The sequence below is a fragment of the Aspergillus vadensis genome (assembly GCF_003184925.1).
Source record: "Aspergillus vadensis CBS 113365 unplaced genomic scaffold BO88scaffold_16, whole genome shotgun sequence".
Classification (NCBI taxonomy): domain Eukaryota; kingdom Fungi; phylum Ascomycota; class Eurotiomycetes; order Eurotiales; family Aspergillaceae; genus Aspergillus; species Aspergillus vadensis.
This window is the reverse complement of record NW_020292054.1, coordinates 679,237-695,048: the sequence shown is the minus strand read 5'-3', so window position 1 is coordinate 695,048 and position 15,812 is coordinate 679,237. Positions and strand designations below refer to the sequence as shown.

Sequence of the window (15,812 nt, the reverse complement as noted above, 5' to 3'; positions counted from 1 at the left end):
CAATCCTCGTATCCGTTGTAGGCAATCTCATCACACTGCCTCATGTAGTAGGCTTCGAGAACAATAGTGCGAGGCTAGAAGGTGCTGGTCATGCGTGGGTTGCGTATGGTATGCACTAGGCAGCTCATCACCTAGCAGTAGTTTCAGCTTCGGCTGAGCGTTGCATTTCAGCTCGGCAATCATGTGGTAAGACCGGCAAAGAACAGCACAGCAAGTGTCAGAGAGAGATTGGGGGGAGGAGTAGAGATGATGATGATCCTGCTACTCAACCCACCGTGTAGATAGTCGGAGTATCAAATTGTAGTCTGGAACAAAGGCATTATGGAAGGGCATTCGGCAATGGGACGGGCAGGCGTTTGCCGCGCGAGGAGGGCGAGAGAAGCGAAGACGGAAACAGTGGAGAAAAGGCGGCGTGAACAAACAATGTTGGAGACCGGCAAATGAAGGCGGGCGAACAGCCGGCTTTGCATTCTTTGCACTCCCAAATCACGTCCCATGATTGGCTCCCCAGGAAAAACCGTTCGGCCATTCGCCCGTTTTTCTGCCTCAGCGCCTTCGCTGGCCTGCCTTGCAGCTCCAGACTCGCACACCATTCCGAGTCAAACACTAAGATCTCAGGTCTTACTAACCTCCTGTACACAATGCAGCGGACTAATTTGACATCATGCATCTTTAGTATCAGGTGGAGACTCGCGCCCACCACTTCCGGGGTCGACATGACCCTCGCGGACGGTTGGCTTGCTTCTCCTCCTTTCGCCATTCAGGATCCAATAATGGTCCAATGATGCACTTCTGGTCTGACCTATACTCACCGGGGTTGTGGAGGGCTGGTCTGGTCTTGCTTCCTTCGGTGGAGAAGCGATCTGGGGGGTTCGCGTCCTGCCGTCATTTCCGGCTGGAGGAAGGACAACCGAAGTTTGAGCCTGGCTCTGGAATTCTTTATCAGGAGCGTGCTTGCCCATCTTGACATTCTCTGTTGTTGCTGTTCTGTTGTCAGTTTTATCAATCTATCAGTGTTTTCAATGAACTCCCGTACCTGAGTGGCGAACCCTCATCCATCCACGGATATTGTACGGCCCAGATTTGCCCTTAGCCTAGGACCTCCGAATTTTTCCCCCAATTTTAAATCTTTATTTTCTGGCCCCGGCCCTCTTTTCCGCTTCCTTTATCATCTTTGTTCTGTTTCATTGTAATCCAAACTCTGTCAAACCTTTTGAATTTATTCGCGAATATGGAACAAGCAAAGACTCCTCTGCAGGTGATCGTGGTTGGGTAAGTTCAAACCCTCGTCTCGAGTCACTATGTATTGTTGCTGACATTACCGCATAGCGCCGGTAGGACATCTGTCTCATAGACCTGAAAGCGATAGAAGCATGTAACTAATGAAGTCAGGCATTGGCGGCATGGCTGCGGCCCTGACCCTGGGTATGCGAGGACATCATGTTACCATCCTCGAGTCTGCTCCCAAGGTGCGTATACCAATCTATTCTGATACGTCTTGCTAACTGTCCTTCTTTAGCTCATGGAAGTTGGTGCTGGTATTCAAGTCTCACCTAACATGCTGACGCTGTTTGACCGTAAGCGCCCCTTACTTCTCCTGTTACTCAACCCCATCTGATGATATGACTCAGGGTGGGGCGTCTCTCCGTTGATCCACGCCCAAGATGTTGCCCTCGAGCACATCCATGTAAGACGGTGGGAGGATGGTAGCATGCTCGGAACCTTGCCCGTGAACAAGACCTACGGCCAACAGACTGTCATTCACCGCGCAGACCTCCACAATGCCCTCATTGAACAGGCGCTGGCGCTGTCGAATGTGGAGCTGCGTGTGAACTCAACAGTCACTGGAGTCCAGTTCGACCATGCCGCAGTGCAATTGGCCAACGGCTCCATCGTTAAAGGAGACATCGTGATCGCGGCTGACGGCATCAAGTCTGCCCTCCGCGATCACTTGCTGGAAGAAGCATCTGTCGCCATCCCCACGGGTGATGCAGCCTACCGAATCATGCTGCCCCGTAGTGCTCTAGAGAACGATCCTGAGCTGAAGGCGCTGGTTGATGAACCACAAGCCACGCGGTGGCTCGGACCTGGCCGTCATGTCATCGCTTATCCAGTGCGAAACCATGATTTGTACAATGTTGTCCTGCTTCATCCAGACAACCATTCTGTCGAGGAGTCGTGGACTACCAAGGGTTCCAAGCAGGCCATGATCGACAACTACAAGGGCTGGGACCGGCGCGTGACGAAGCTTATCGACTTGGTACCGGACGATGAAGTCCTGGAATGGAAGTTGTGCCTACACGCCCCGCTAAAGACCTGGATCAGGGGTTCCGTGGCTCTCATTGGTGACGCCTGCCACCCAATGCTGTAAGCACCCCTTTTGTCCTGATAATTTGTCTTGAACTAACGTTCCATAGGCCGTATGTTGCTCAAGGTGCCGCCCAGGCCGTCGAAGACGCTGCTGCCCTTGGTGTCCTGCTCTCCACCATCTCTTCCCGTGATGAGATCCCTCTTGCGCTCAAGGCGTATGAGCAATCCCGGAAACCCCGCGCAGACACTGTCCAGCAATCCGGGTCGGAAAACCGCATCACGCTCCACCTGCCTGATGGCCCGGAGCAACGCGCGCGTGATGAGCAGTTCCGCTCCTCCCTGAAGAGCGGATCGAACCCCGACCGGTGGACAGATCTGGAAACCCAGAAATTCCTCTGGGGTTGGGATGCCGAGAAGGCAGCTCTGGATGCATGGAAGGGTGAGTTGCGATCGTCATCCACATCCTACTTACCTCTGGCGAGATATGCTAACAAATTCCAGAACTCCATGGCAACCACGTGTCCGAACTGCGGCACCACCTGTGATTTGCGATTTGCAATATGTCGCATGCACACAACAAACACGTTCCTTCTTCAACATGATTGGGATTGATTAACACTTTTAGCCCTGGCGTTCTCATCAACGTTACAATTAGCGATTATCATATACTTTTATGAATAACTGTACATACATACCAACAGGCATATAGAATGCACATATGAACCTTTCTCTCTGCTTTGTTTCCTTTTGCTAGGCTGTTGACTTATCGGTAATTGACGAATGATGTGAAGGGTGCTGGCAGCTCATGATGGCTTGTGACCGTTCCAGCTGACATAAGAGAAAACCAGAAGCAAAAATAATGAAGGAGAGCTGAACAACAATTGCTTTTCGGACGAGGAAAGGATTTTGTTACACAGGACAAAAGCACAGAAGAGTAGAGGAGGGGACGATGGAACTTAGGCAGGCAGATAAGAACTAAAACGTGACCGATGGTCCGAACAGGGATAGTTAGCCTGGCTAGACTATAGCGGATGACTAGTGGCCCATTATACAGAGGTAAGAACCCATTCAAGTAGAGTGTAATAAATAATAATTACTCCTAGGATGTACATAAGGCTAATTACAATTATCTTTATCTACCATTTACCAGATCCGCTTGGCCACCATCTCATATCGTTGGACATGATCCATGTTCAGGTCCTCCTTGGTATTCTTGTCTTTCTCTTCTTTGGCCTTCAGCCGACGCAGCCCCTCAGGGTCGTCCGCATAGATCCATCGTCGATGGTCATCGTTGACCTCGACTACGCCCCATCCGCCGAATCGTCGGCCGCCTTCAACTGCAAACGCTCGTCCACGGGGTGCTGTCCCGTTGGATTCATCCGCAGGTGCTGCCGATGGGGCATTGGCTTGATTGGATGTTTCACGCAGCTTCATCGCCTTATATCGAGATCTGGCGTACGCTAGCAGGACCATACCCAGGAGAAGCTTCAGGATCAGGAGGACCACGAAGCCGGTTAAGATGAGGACTATGGTGAAGATGTATACGGACTGGGCGGGCGATGGCATGGTGTTGGCTAGAAGCTGGCGGAAGAAGGCACCCACGTACGCGGTTGACGTCGGGATAAAGTTTCGCAGCGTCAATGGAGGAGGTGAGGGCATTGGAGCCGGCACGTACTGGCTGTGGATAGCGGATAGGGTAGTGGCCTCCACCGCTGTGGAAGAGGGCTGTTGAGGAAGCAAGGCAGTAATGAACATCTGGTATGTTTGGACGGAGACTCGGAAGAAGAGGCAAGACAGTGGGATCACCGGCAGACCTAAGCGACGGGTCAGGTTCTGGTCTGCAAAGGCGTTGGTGTAGTAGTCCTTCGCAAGGATATCCAGAAACCGTCCGTAGATGGCTGGCCGCGTGTTGTTGAATTTGCCAATGTAGGCATGCTTCAGCCAATCCACTAGCATTTCCGACCCTAAAACGACCAAGAACGGCCCTAGAACCTGTGCGAGAGTCGGCAGATACGTGTTCACCTGACTGAAGGACGCAATTATCGATGATGGCACAATTGTAAAGGCCTGCGGCAGAATGGATGAGGAGGTCCGGGGAGGAGTCGATAGGGGCGTGCTGTTAGTCCCCGTGGATGTGTACCCCCCAAGACTGAAGCTCAAGCTACCAAGGGCATTGAACGCTCCGGTCTCAACAAGGTTTCGCGACGCGATGATGGTAAGCATCAACCAAAGCTGGAACCGCTCAACCACGTCTGCGCAGAGAAGCTGGAAGAGATTCTCTTTCTCGAATTTCTTGAACACCGTGGATTTGATCTCCACAAACTGGTTTGAAAGCAGCAGGGTAATGAGCGCATTTGAGTACGAATTCACCGCGACATTTAACGTCATCACCTGATAAAAGAGGGCCGTTGCGTGGATGACTGTGTATGCCAATGCCAGCAAGAACAATCCAAATGGTCGGAAGACCTTGCTGCGCCCGTCCGGGCGACGCTCGAGAGCTTCCCGCGAGAATAGACACTCAAGCACGTCTTGTCCAATGGCAGCGAATAACCGATCGCTGACCTCTAGCACATTATAGATCACATAGAGTTTGATCGCAGCCTGTCCTCTGATCCAGTGATACATTCGACTTGCATCAAAGTGCATCAACACGCAGCAGGTAGATATGATGAGCAGCCCTTTAAGAATGTCAGCCTTGTCATCTGGCATTAAAGCTGACGGGATGCTCTTCTGCCGCCGGTGCTTATGGTGGCGCTTGCGCGGTTCTGTGGCCCGATTGCGAGACTCTCGTTCCACTGACCCGTTCTCGTGCTTCTCAGAGGTGGACTTTCCAGGGTCAGCAACCTTCGAAGACTCGTCCGTCGATGATGCTCTGTGTCGCCTCCGCCACACTCGCCCAACACCTTTGAAAATGAAACCTGTCACATAACGAAATTCAACGCCAAGATTGACAGCCCACGACTCCAGAAGAATATACAATGCTTTAATAAAACGAAGAGGAAGAATGGTAAATGTATGCAACCAAGAATCGAGACACGCTAATATACCAAACCAAAGGACTCGTTCCAATGCAGGAGGCAGCATCAAAAAGTTCATCAGACGTTCAAGTTTGACCCGAGACGATTCATATGGAAAGTCGCTCATTGCGGAGCGGTGAATGTATAGCGGAGACGGCCGACCGGAGGCCAATTCTAATTGTAGGTATGTCGGAACGGACAACGGAGGGAGAGGAATGGTTGGAGGCATAGGGGACGGTAGAGCAGGCTCAGGGCCAGTAATGTGTGGCGACGGGGAAAGGTGTTTTCCATCAGACTCTCGACTAAGAGAGGCGCGCTCTTGCTTCCCCCGTGATGTCCAAGTCTGCGTCAGTCGTTCACTGGTCGTTGGCATGGTTTGCCGTCGCGAGCTAGGTGTAGATACAGCCCGAGAGCCTTGCGGCCGAGTCCGAGCAGGTTGCTTAGCTGCCGTGGCAGCAGAGACGTCGATGGCTAGATCCTTGCTGGGACGAAGTTTGGGGACGCTGTCGCCGGTTACCTTATGCTCATTCGGTAGAAGAGTCGCAGATTGGTCAGGCTGCGATGGTGAGATCGCTGCATGCATGCCATCTGATACTGCACGTCGACCGCGGTCCGACTCCGGGGGTGCTGCACGATAAGGAATAGACTGAGGGGATGATGTGAGTTCCTGCATCCTGGCCGGAGATAGCTTAACTACCCGCTCCTGCTCCTTATCTTGGTTCCTGACAGGGGATGTGTTCTGCGACCACCGACGGACGACGGAAGTTACGTCGGGACCTTCAAAAACATCCACTAAAGAGGTCCTCGATGTCGTACGATGATCTGCGCTGTCCGAGCCCTCCAACGAGTGTTCGAAGATCATCCCTAGGGCCTGGTCAGAAGGAAGCGCTGGCTGACCGCTTTTCTGGTCGCCGTTCACCGTGGGTTGGCTGGGAAACCTATTTAGGTCGTGGTCGCTGACAGGCGCACCAAATCGGTGTATGGCTTCCTCCTTATGGCTCCGCTCATGAACACTCATAGTATCCGATGTTGCGGATACTTCTTGTTGCATAGTTCGGCTTGATGTACCGTTGGCATAATCGTCCTTATTCTCGCGGTGCGAATCTACCGGTCTGCTTTGCCGAGACTTTCCAACCTCCAAGCTATGACCTTCACGATCCATGCCGCTCTCATGTTCTCTCTTCCGGGGAGATACTGGCGCTTCCTGTCCGCCCGGTGCGGCCACATGGGTGATCGTGTCTGATGCTCGCTGGCTGAGGTGGTCGGGTAGTTCATCCATAATCGATATCAATGACTATTGACCATTATATAGCAGCGCAGATTGGGTTTTAACACCGATGTCATGATCCGAAACAGCCTCGAGGGATTCGTCGGCGGGGTTGGGGGGAAGGCGAGGCCACGGTGGTAGGGGTGGATGATAGTGCCGAGCTGGCTGACTGCGCAACGCGACCAGCGGACCGAAGATTAAGGGGAATTCGGGATCATGCTGCGGGTAAACTGAGGACTGTCAAACTTGATCAAAAAAAAATCAGCCCTTGTTAGGAATTGCAGAAATCGAAAGAACTCTTTCGTAGCGACGAAGTTGCTTATCATGAAAACCAGAAAGAGACCCTGGGGGCTTTGCTTGCGATCCCCGGAACCCCAAGGCGGTCAGCGGCCTGTCATCCCCAACCGTCCTTTTTCTCTTCGGATTTAATTCTCTCTAAGGCCGAGATCGATGAAACAGCAAAGCGTCATGTCATTCAATGAGTAAGAGTAGTGCTATCCACTTATTATCTAACTACAAGTGCGCCTCCAGAGCTTTGTTGCTATCCTTATCTCTCAAGGCCTCATCGTCAAAGGGAACACTCTTCGGTCTAGCAGGCAGATCGAGCATATCCAAAGACACTGCCGGGGTAAATGTATGAGCCCATCGTTTCCACAACTCCCCTGGCATCAGCCCTGCATATTTAGTAAGCAGAAACTCTTTCAGCTCCGGGGTATCCATTGTGTCCAATTTCTGTCGTTTGTGAGTTGTTTCGATGATACTAAATGTGCGCGGCTCGCGAATGTTCTGCACTCGCTCAAACATCAACTGAATCTCCGACTGAGAGAGCGGACCCGAGCCCGAGGCCTGCGTCAACGCTGCCATCAAGCCATTGACCACGGCCGCGGCGCTTTCTAAAGCCTGGTTGCCCCCTTGCGCCGTAATAGGGAGGACCTATACCGATCCCACCAACTGGTTAGTCGCGGTATGACACTAATAGAAAGGGGCCGGGTTTCCTCACCTTGTGGCAAGCGTCTCCAATGGTAATGATCCTTCCCAAGTGCCATTTCCTGTAGACGAACTCTGGCATTGGTGTATATATCGTGCTCAACTGACGCTTGTAGAGATCAGACAGGCGGACATGTGGCGTGACCTGGTCATTCCAATGCCCTTGAAGGGTGCGCTGCTTGTCTTCTTCACTGAATCGAGGGATGTCGGCACCGTAGTATGTCTGCTTCATCTTCTCCATCAGGAACCAATAGACGCGCCCAGCAGGACCAGCACCCAGCACATATGAGAAGCCTTCATTTGTCACAAATTCAAGTGAGCGACTGGGGAAGCCTGGGACGGGATCAGACATTCCAAAGATACAGCTGTAACTTGCAGCGACCTCTGCATTATACCATACCGGTTAGATACCATCACATCCTATACATGAAAACAAAAAAAAAGGGGGGGGGGAAGGAAGGATGTTCAACTGACTGTCTTCTTCCGCATAATCCTCGCTGAGCCCTAGGTCTTCGGCGTATCTAGCCATTTCCTGCCTCAGCTTGGAATGGGTGCCGTCTGTTCCAACGATGATATCGGCAGAGTACGTTGACCCATCAGTTGTGACGACATCAACACCATTGTCGGTATGCGTGACACTGGCCACACGCTTGCCAGGCAAAATCTTCGATTTGTCCGCAATGTTGTTGTACAAAACCTCCAGGAGAGACTTCCTGTCCATCCACATATAGGTATACCCATGCCTGTCATCCTGGTAAGCATAATCATCTAACAAATGAGGGTGCAAGCATGCAAGAGGGACACACTTTGCAATACACGCCTCAGCCAATCCTTCGTCCAGTCCCCAGAGCGTCTCTCCATCAGGCTTCCGAAAGTGAACTTGGTCAGCACCCGCCGAACACTTCCGCAGATCCTCATAGCACCCCAACTGTTCAATAATGCGGAGACCATTAGGAGCGAGAGCGATACCCGCGCCAACAGTAGCCAAGACCTGGGGGTATGCTTCTAGAAGTAGATAGTCAATGCCATGCTTCTCCAGCATAAGTGCCAGAGAGAGTCCGGCAATGCCGCCGCCCGCGACGATGACTTTGCACGGTCTGGGAGCCATTGGATATATTTTACTGGTGTAGATAATATAGTAGTAGTAACAAACATTGGCAAAGAGACCTAATGGAAGAGCACACTGTTAGCTTTATAATCTTTGTACCTCACAAGTACCCATGTCGAACTATACAAGTGCACGCAGTGATTGGTACGCTCGCCTAGATCTAGTGGCAAAGCCGTCACTCTTGGTAGCTGTTCGTAACCTCTTAGTGCTTACATGCGGTCGCCTAACCCAAACATCCAACAGTTATTGGCAGTGATCTTCGGAGAGTATAACAAAGAAAAACTCATGGTTTCCATTGTATGGACCTTAACTACGTTACTTGCTAACACCATGGGATTACCCATTGACTTGTTGTTGTAATGGTGTTTGCCGAGGCGGGAATACACAATTGGTGAAGTTTAATTCCCACAATTGACAGACTGGACGCCTGAACCCCACTGCGGAAAACGTCTCGCTACATCCTTTTGAGTGCCAAGCAAAACATCGTCTACTTAATCTGAACGGCCAGAACTAATGACTCATCACACTCAATCGAATGTGCTAGGAGTTGGAATGCAACCGAAAAGTGAATTGCTTTCGCAACTTATTATTCCCTATGAATCTTCCCTGTTCTAGGGTGCACGTTGGTAGCTACTTCCCATCATCTCCGATATCCTGGCTTGCGTGTCCAACTCCGTCGGCGCCTGTTGCATCCTGTGCGGAACATAGCTTTCTTGCACAAGTCCTTTGTCCATATAAAACCCCTCTTGAACGATAGGATCAGTAGTCGTAGACGCTGTAATTCTCCTGCTCCTCTCCCAGAGCGCCCACACGACAGCCGACACAGCCAGCACTCCCAGGGGCACGCCCACACCAGCCCCTACAGCCGTTGCATTTGAGCTACAGTGCTTTTCATTGCTGGAGCAGGTTGTTGAGGTCGCTAGCACGGTCTCGGTGGAAACCGTGGTTGTCGAAGTGGAACTGGCGTTACTAACTTCCGTCAAATTCTCCAGTGCGGCCCGGCCGAGAATCATCTCTCCATTGTTCAACGTAAACGCCGTGTCGCCATCCACGCACTCCGAAGACCCGTTGTTCTTGACCTGAAAGCCGCAGCAGTATTGTGCATCTCCGGAGCTGTCTGTGCCGATTCCGATGATGGGTGCGCCGCCGCTAGGATTTTTATTTACTGTTTGGTACGCATGTAAGTTGATGCACGGTGATAGGTACTAGGTGGAGGGAAGGAAGCGAGATGACTCACCACACTGCGTCGGACAACCACTACCCCAGTTTTCGTCCGTACAGGAGCCCCGGAAAAAGACATAGGGCTGGGCTCCGACTCCGACGCAGTAGCCATTGGACATGCAGATCGCATCGGCGTCGCAGCAATAGGTCGTGTCAGCGGACGTACAGGGGACGTTATTGTTGGCGACCGACTTGTCGGGGTGGTAGCATGTGCGGGCGGAGGAGAGAGAGATGAAGAGGGTAAGTGTGAGTGTGAAGATGAACATTGTTTTCGCAATCAGACTATAATAAGCAGTATTATCGTAGGGTGGTAGGATGATATGTTCGCTCAAGGAGATTTTGTGGCATTTTGGCCAGGAGAGTGCGCAACGCTGTTTACGAGCGGCTGGATGGGCTGATAAATGTTTTGCAGAAATCCTGCCTTGATTGTTGAGGAATCAAACTAGGCTTAGGGATAGTGTTCGTATTTCTTGGCTAGTCCGTTGGTTAGACGAGTGGGCTTAGAGCCTAGGAGGGCTCTATACTAAATCTCGTTATCCCGCTGGACTAGTCGCGGCTTAGAGGGTAACATGAAAATGCGCACCAGTAGCGCTAGTCATTCTTTGAATTGCAGAAGAAACTATGCGTATTTTGCATGCTTCATCAACCATTGGAAAGTGTCTGAGTATCTTGGTGAAGGGCCCTATGAAGAATGCGGCGTTGCGTCCAGAATCTGATGACAAGGCTTAAATCAAAGTGCAGAGCTAGAAGCTTACTCTAATCGAAACTTCGAAATAGTTACCGCGAATAAGGTCGGATGACCCAAATCCTTCGACAACTTTCGCAGTCTTAGCGCGGTCTCGGCTCAAGAGTGGGGGCCACGCAGAGTCATGGTGCGGGTTGCAGTGGCCACATTCACATATCAGGGCTTCATGAGTCCACGCTGCGGTGTATGAAGGATCGCCTGGATGCGTTTTCCATATTGCCCATACTCTGTTTTCGTGTCCGATTGCTGCAAGCCCAAGAATATACTTTATTGATTGACGACCATGTTTTCGGTGAGGAGTTCGAGAAGCATTAATATGGAAGTAAATCAATTCGAACAGCAGCTGGAGATTGATTAAACGCACTTGAGGCACTCGTTCGGTGGTAGTCCGAAAGAAGGTGGTCTCCAGGGGAAGATCCCGTAGATCGCTTGCTGTCAATCAGGTGATCAAGCCACGCACCATTCTGTGGAGGATGGCTTCACTTCCCCTTTTCTGCTTTTGACCTTATTGTCTCCAGTCGGCCGTTGTGATCGAAACCAGCCACGATATCTGTTTTGCGACTTCATAATTTGTCCGACCGTTATGAGCTAGTGTTCGCCATTAACGTCTTTGCATTCATCTACCATATTAGTGGAATTATTTGCGCCCGTTAATGATGCACGATCGATATATGGTGTAAATCATCGCAACCGTGTACCACTCCCCTGGGTTCATAATGTTGCACAAATCAGCTCACTATTGATCTGAGGTTGCACAATTGATCCAACGGCGTCCAGAGATGAGGGAGCGCGCTTTTATATTATTGCCTATAACCTCTGATAGGAAGAGATCGATAGTGAACAGAGAGGGCTGATCATCGTGACCTGGAAATGAAAAGGAGGAATTCGAATCTGATTATTGACGTTAGGCCATCAATAAGGAGCACGCTGCATTCAGGAGAAGATAAGGCTGGTTCGAATGTAGACAGTGAATGCTGACAGGTCTGCTGCAGGCCGAGGACGACAAATTTGGCAGAATCTGATGACTGCTCATGATCCCCCAAGAAGTGGAGTGCGTTGATGACGGATAACGGCTGCCAGCGTTGAAGCAACTGTGGGATAATTACAAGGCGAGAGATGCCTTTGAAAATCGGAACCATGGGCGATGACTACTTGATGAAGACCTTGACTGGCAATGCTGGGCCCTTTGATATGATTGCTGGATACACGTATCAAGACTCCATACTGGTGAATAAGGAGATGGGGGAATCGGAGAATTAGTAGGCCATCATTACAAATGGCGCTAACGCGCTCGACGAGCGCAAAAGAAATTAATAGCTCGCCTATCCCGCCAAACAATGCCACATTGTCCTATAATCAGAGCCACAGCGCGGAGAAATCCAGAAAATTCTTTATCTTCACACTACCAACTGAAGAACCCGAAAATGAGTCTGAACTGCATGAAAGTGGAGTGGTTCGGCAGTATGAGGATGCATCGCGTCTGGAAGTTGATACATCCGATCCGTGCGGTGCCTGGCAAACCTTATCAGCCACGCGAGATGGTGCTGTGCCACGGATTCAATTGGCTTCGATACTGCCGACTCTTACCAGGTTTTCGGCAACCTGTGAAGCAAGGGCTGCAACGCACAGACAAAGCTGCAACTACCGTTCCTCGTTAGCCTGTCAGTCTATCACTTGGCAGGGGGTTCAACGGTGTCTCAAGTGACTGATACATGTCGAATCCGAGTCCAGAGGGTCCCCCTCTTGGTTGCCTTGGGGTCCCTGCCATCTCTCCTACAGGGCGAACCGACGTACGGAGCAAACACCCCTTCGTGATCTTCAGTAGCCCTGGGCTCGGTATCTTCGAAAATGGACATACGGTGCTACCTAGTCCCCTCTTCGAATCCCTGGCTGGCCTGTCATTGGCTCTGCCCTGGAACAGGATGTGATGTATAGACACCGAATGTGCAGCCCCATGCAGATCAGGATACATCCAACGTCCCTTAACAACCAGCCCTTCTCCCTACCCAAAAATAGTCCTGTCAGAAAGTACTTAATGGGTTCGTTGGTCTGCAGTTTGCCTCGATTCCAAATACCAACAGCCACGAACTATCAATTACTTGCAGTCATTACCGACCCATACTCTAACCTTGTCTGTGCCCATAATGTCGCTAGAACAAGTGTCAGGTGGAGGCACCGAGGGTGACTTTCAGCACCCGAACGAGAACCTACGTCGGTCAACCATTATTGCACTTTATTTTGCTTTTATTATGTCCACAGTTGCCGTGGCCCTACGCCTTCTCGCGAGAAAGATCACTGGGTCACGGTTGTACTTGGATGACTATCTTATGATAATAGCTTTGGTATGGTCATCACTTGTATCTCTCCTGGGGTTCATGCTAACATGTACCTCAAGCTCTTCAAATATGGCTGTTCAATCGGTGTCACAATCCGTAAGTTATCCTCGCCCAGGAATGCCCACAATATGTCTAACCGTTACAGTTCTATGGAACGGCCTTGGATGTCACATCAACATGATCCCGCAAAAGAACCTGACGGTTTACTTTAAAGTTCGTATCTACAAATCCCCTTCCCATGATGATCACTAACCACGAACAGATCGGATGGTCCAATTCCTTCGTTTACACTCTCTGCGTGATGTTCATCAAATTGTCTATCCTGGCAGTCTACAAGCGGCTATTTGCTGCTCGGAGCATGAAAATCGCAGCCAACATCGTTGCCATAATCGTTGTCCTCTGGGCTGTGAGCATCAGCATTGGCGGTGTTCTGAACTGTGTGCCGGTTCAGAAATTCTGGGATCGCCCGGTCCCAGGCCACTGCGTCAACACCGTGGGCTACTACTACGGCCAGCAGATCCCCAACATTCTCACAGACGTGGTTCTGCTCATCATGCCGCTGAAAAGCGTCTGGGAACTACCCATTTCCAAGACTCAGCGGTTGTTGCTGTCGGGAGTGTTCCTGGTCGGAATTCTGTATGTCCCCCTCCCCTCCAAAAAAGCAAGAAAGTATCTCGTACTAACCTAACCCAGGACCCTAATCTTCGACTGTCTGCGCCTAGTCGCAATGATCCAGCTGACACAAGCCGGACCAGATATTACCTGTGAGTACATAATAGTTCCTCTACCCACCCATCAAAGCGCTAATGAATCCCCTAGACAACCAAGTCCCCGTCGTCGTGTGGACATGCATGGAGGCAGCAGTAGGAATCACAGCGGCATGCATGTCTCACATCCGGCCACTGTTCAACCTCAAGCTCTGGTCTCGACTCCGATACTCCGACCAGGAGCCTGGAAAGGGTTCAACCAACTCGTCGGAAGAGGGTTTCTCTTCTTCCGACCGAACCCTTTTTGATCCTTGCGGAACCCAGACTACCATTTCCGCTGGCCATGAGGTGCATGCTGAGCATGAGAAGCCTTGAGGTAGTCACTCCTGGCTACTGCTGTCGAGCAATGTCAAAACCTAGGTCTTATTGTCATGTGTGAGGATCAATGTGTTGGTCATGTAATGGCTCTAATCTCTGACGCATCTTTTTCTGCATGTCTTATGTTACGATTGAGGAAATTTTTAATATTCGTGAGATGTATATAGTTAGTGGATTATTAATGCACAATTTTATACCCATATCTTAGTACTTACTTCTTTGCATATTAGTGTGTATAAGCTGAAGGGAACGACAAGCAAAACATGGTCGCATTAATTAGCCTCTTGATGTTAGAAAAAGTCAATGACCGATCTCGAAAAACTGCAAGTCCACGACCTAGCTCCCAGTTACTCCTGCTTCCTGCCTCCTGACCCCAAATTCTCCTTTCCCCAATGTTTCAACTCCCTCCCTTACTTGCAAATGACCCTAGAGTTGAAGATCCCCCGCTTTAGTTTCACCCGCATCACCCCCTAGCATGACCGAACAACCCCCATCAGACAACCCCATCACCAGCCACCCTGTCCCTCAACCGCCCTGAGAAGATAGCACGCACCTCCTCATCATGGAGCTGACCACCAGTAAACCAAGAATAACTCAACGCATCCACAGCACTTATTCTCATCTCAGGCTGTAACCTCAACATCGCCCTGACAAGTCCCATCCCCCTTTCTTCCATCCTAGGCATCAGTCCCCACAAGTCCTGTTCCACATACAGTGGAAAATCCGCGCGATACTCAGGCAACCTCGACACACCCCTCCACGACGTCTCACACGGGGTCCCCATGACCTTAAAAATCTTCTGCAATTGGTCCTCATTATTCGATCCGGGGAACAATGCCCGGCCCATAGACATCTCCGCGATAATACATCCAATGGACCAGATGTCGATGCTCGTGCTGTAGCTTCGACTCCCTAGTAATACGTCTGGCGCGCGGTACCACAGCGTGACGACTTCGTTGGAGAAGGTGTTCACCGGGATGCCAAATGCGCGGGCGAGACCGAAGTCTGCGAGTTTGAGCTGGCCTTTGTGGTTTACCAGGAGGTTTTGGGGCTTGAGATCGCGGTGGAGAATGCGGTTCTCGTGACAGAAGGCGACGCCGCACACGAGTTGGTTTGCGAAGGATTTGATGACGGAGGGTTCGAGATGCCCGCCGTTGGTGTCCATGTAGCGCTTTAGGTCTTTGTCCATGTATTCGAAGACGAGCATGAGTCTGTTCTCAGAGTGGATGACATCGTGTAGGCGCAGGATGTTCTCGTGGTGGAGCTCTTTCATGAGAGAGATCTCGCGGATTGCGGTCGAGGGTGTGCCTTCTTCGGTGTCTAGGGCGATTTCTTTGAGTGCCACGAGCTCGCCGGTTTTGGTGTTGCGGCCTTTGAAGACCTATTTCAGGGCTGTTAGGTGGTGGTGGGGGGGATTGACGGTGTGGGGTTGGGGTACCGTGGCGTAGGTGCCTTCGCCGAGCTGGGGTGGTTAGCGGTGGTTCTGTATGGGAATGTTGCTGGGGGTTTGGTGGTTGTAGCGCTTACCTTTTCTAGCTGTTGGAAGGAGTTGGGTGATGTTCGTGTCATGGTGGTGGTGAGGGTGTAGCTTTTGCGGAAGTGGTGGGTGATGATGGTGGAGGATGAGTTTATTGGGGGTCTGCAGTAGTTGAAGGATCGACTGCAGAGAGTCTGACTGTCAGGCACAAACCCCGCCAAGTTTCCCTGCCGATGACATTGCCTGTGCACCGGAAGTC

The 15,812-nt window shown here is 51.0% G+C and overlaps 7 protein-coding genes across 7 annotated transcripts; 2 read left to right on the top strand and 5 right to left on the bottom strand.

Moving 5' to 3' along the window:
- Nucleotides 1–319: 319 nt before the first annotated feature.
- BO88DRAFT_343533 (uncharacterized protein) lies at nucleotides 320–962 on the bottom strand (the record flags this gene model as incomplete). Its single annotated transcript, XM_025703191.1, has 2 exons — nucleotides 320–606; nucleotides 701–962. 2 exons carry the CDS (start codon nucleotides 960–962, stop codon nucleotides 320–322), a joined length of 549 nt encoding a protein of 182 aa, XP_025561537.1.
- A 420-nt stretch (nucleotides 963–1,382) lies between these two features.
- On the top strand, nucleotides 1,383–2,855 carry BO88DRAFT_343506 (putative salicylate hydroxylase; the record flags this gene model as incomplete). Its single annotated transcript, XM_025703188.1, has 5 exons — nucleotides 1,383–1,469; nucleotides 1,520–1,577; nucleotides 1,632–2,367; nucleotides 2,418–2,749; nucleotides 2,812–2,855. 5 exons carry the CDS (start codon nucleotides 1,383–1,385, stop codon nucleotides 2,853–2,855), a joined length of 1,257 nt encoding a protein of 418 aa, XP_025561536.1.
- A 554-nt stretch (nucleotides 2,856–3,409) lies between these two features.
- BO88DRAFT_391475 (TAPT1 family protein) lies at nucleotides 3,410–6,901 on the bottom strand. Its single transcript, XM_025705009.1, has one exon. The coding sequence runs from the start codon at nucleotides 6,604–6,606 to the stop codon at nucleotides 3,454–3,456; it is 3,153 nt and encodes a 1,050-aa protein (XP_025561535.1). The 5' UTR covers nucleotides 6,607–6,901; the 3' UTR covers nucleotides 3,410–3,453.
- A 151-nt stretch (nucleotides 6,902–7,052) lies between these two features.
- BO88DRAFT_368568 (FAD-dependent oxidoreductase) lies at nucleotides 7,053–8,689 on the bottom strand (the record flags this gene model as incomplete). The annotated part of the gene is made up of 4 exons (XM_025704119.1): nucleotides 7,053–7,527; nucleotides 7,595–7,965; nucleotides 8,056–8,324; nucleotides 8,388–8,689. The coding sequence occupies 4 exons, from the start codon at nucleotides 8,687–8,689 to the stop codon at nucleotides 7,108–7,110; spliced, it is 1,362 nt and encodes a 453-aa protein (XP_025561534.1). The 3' UTR covers nucleotides 7,053–7,107.
- A 601-nt stretch (nucleotides 8,690–9,290) lies between these two features.
- BO88DRAFT_406083 (uncharacterized protein) lies at nucleotides 9,291–10,395 on the bottom strand. Its single transcript, XM_025707063.1, has 2 exons — nucleotides 9,927–10,395; nucleotides 9,291–9,854 (listed from the first exon to the last, which is right to left on the bottom strand). The coding sequence occupies exons 1-2, from the start codon at nucleotides 10,174–10,176 to the stop codon at nucleotides 9,301–9,303; spliced, it is 804 nt and encodes a 267-aa protein (XP_025561533.1). The 5' UTR covers nucleotides 10,177–10,395; the 3' UTR covers nucleotides 9,291–9,300.
- Nucleotides 10,396–12,799: 2,404 nt separating this feature from the next.
- On the top strand, nucleotides 12,800–14,073 carry BO88DRAFT_343778 (uncharacterized protein; the record flags this gene model as incomplete). Its single annotated transcript, XM_025703206.1, has 6 exons — nucleotides 12,800–12,997; nucleotides 13,051–13,087; nucleotides 13,137–13,204; nucleotides 13,254–13,627; nucleotides 13,685–13,755; nucleotides 13,811–14,073. The coding sequence occupies 6 exons, from the start codon at nucleotides 12,800–12,802 to the stop codon at nucleotides 14,071–14,073; spliced, it is 1,011 nt and encodes a 336-aa protein (XP_025561532.1).
- A 509-nt stretch (nucleotides 14,074–14,582) lies between these two features.
- BO88DRAFT_426953 (cyclin-dependent protein kinase) lies at nucleotides 14,583–15,645 on the bottom strand (the record flags this gene model as incomplete). Its single annotated transcript, XM_025708950.1, has 4 exons — nucleotides 14,583–14,600; nucleotides 14,630–15,424; nucleotides 15,515–15,538; nucleotides 15,604–15,645. The coding sequence occupies 4 exons, from the start codon at nucleotides 15,643–15,645 to the stop codon at nucleotides 14,583–14,585; spliced, it is 879 nt and encodes a 292-aa protein (XP_025561531.1).
- Nucleotides 15,646–15,812: the final 167 nt, after the last annotated feature.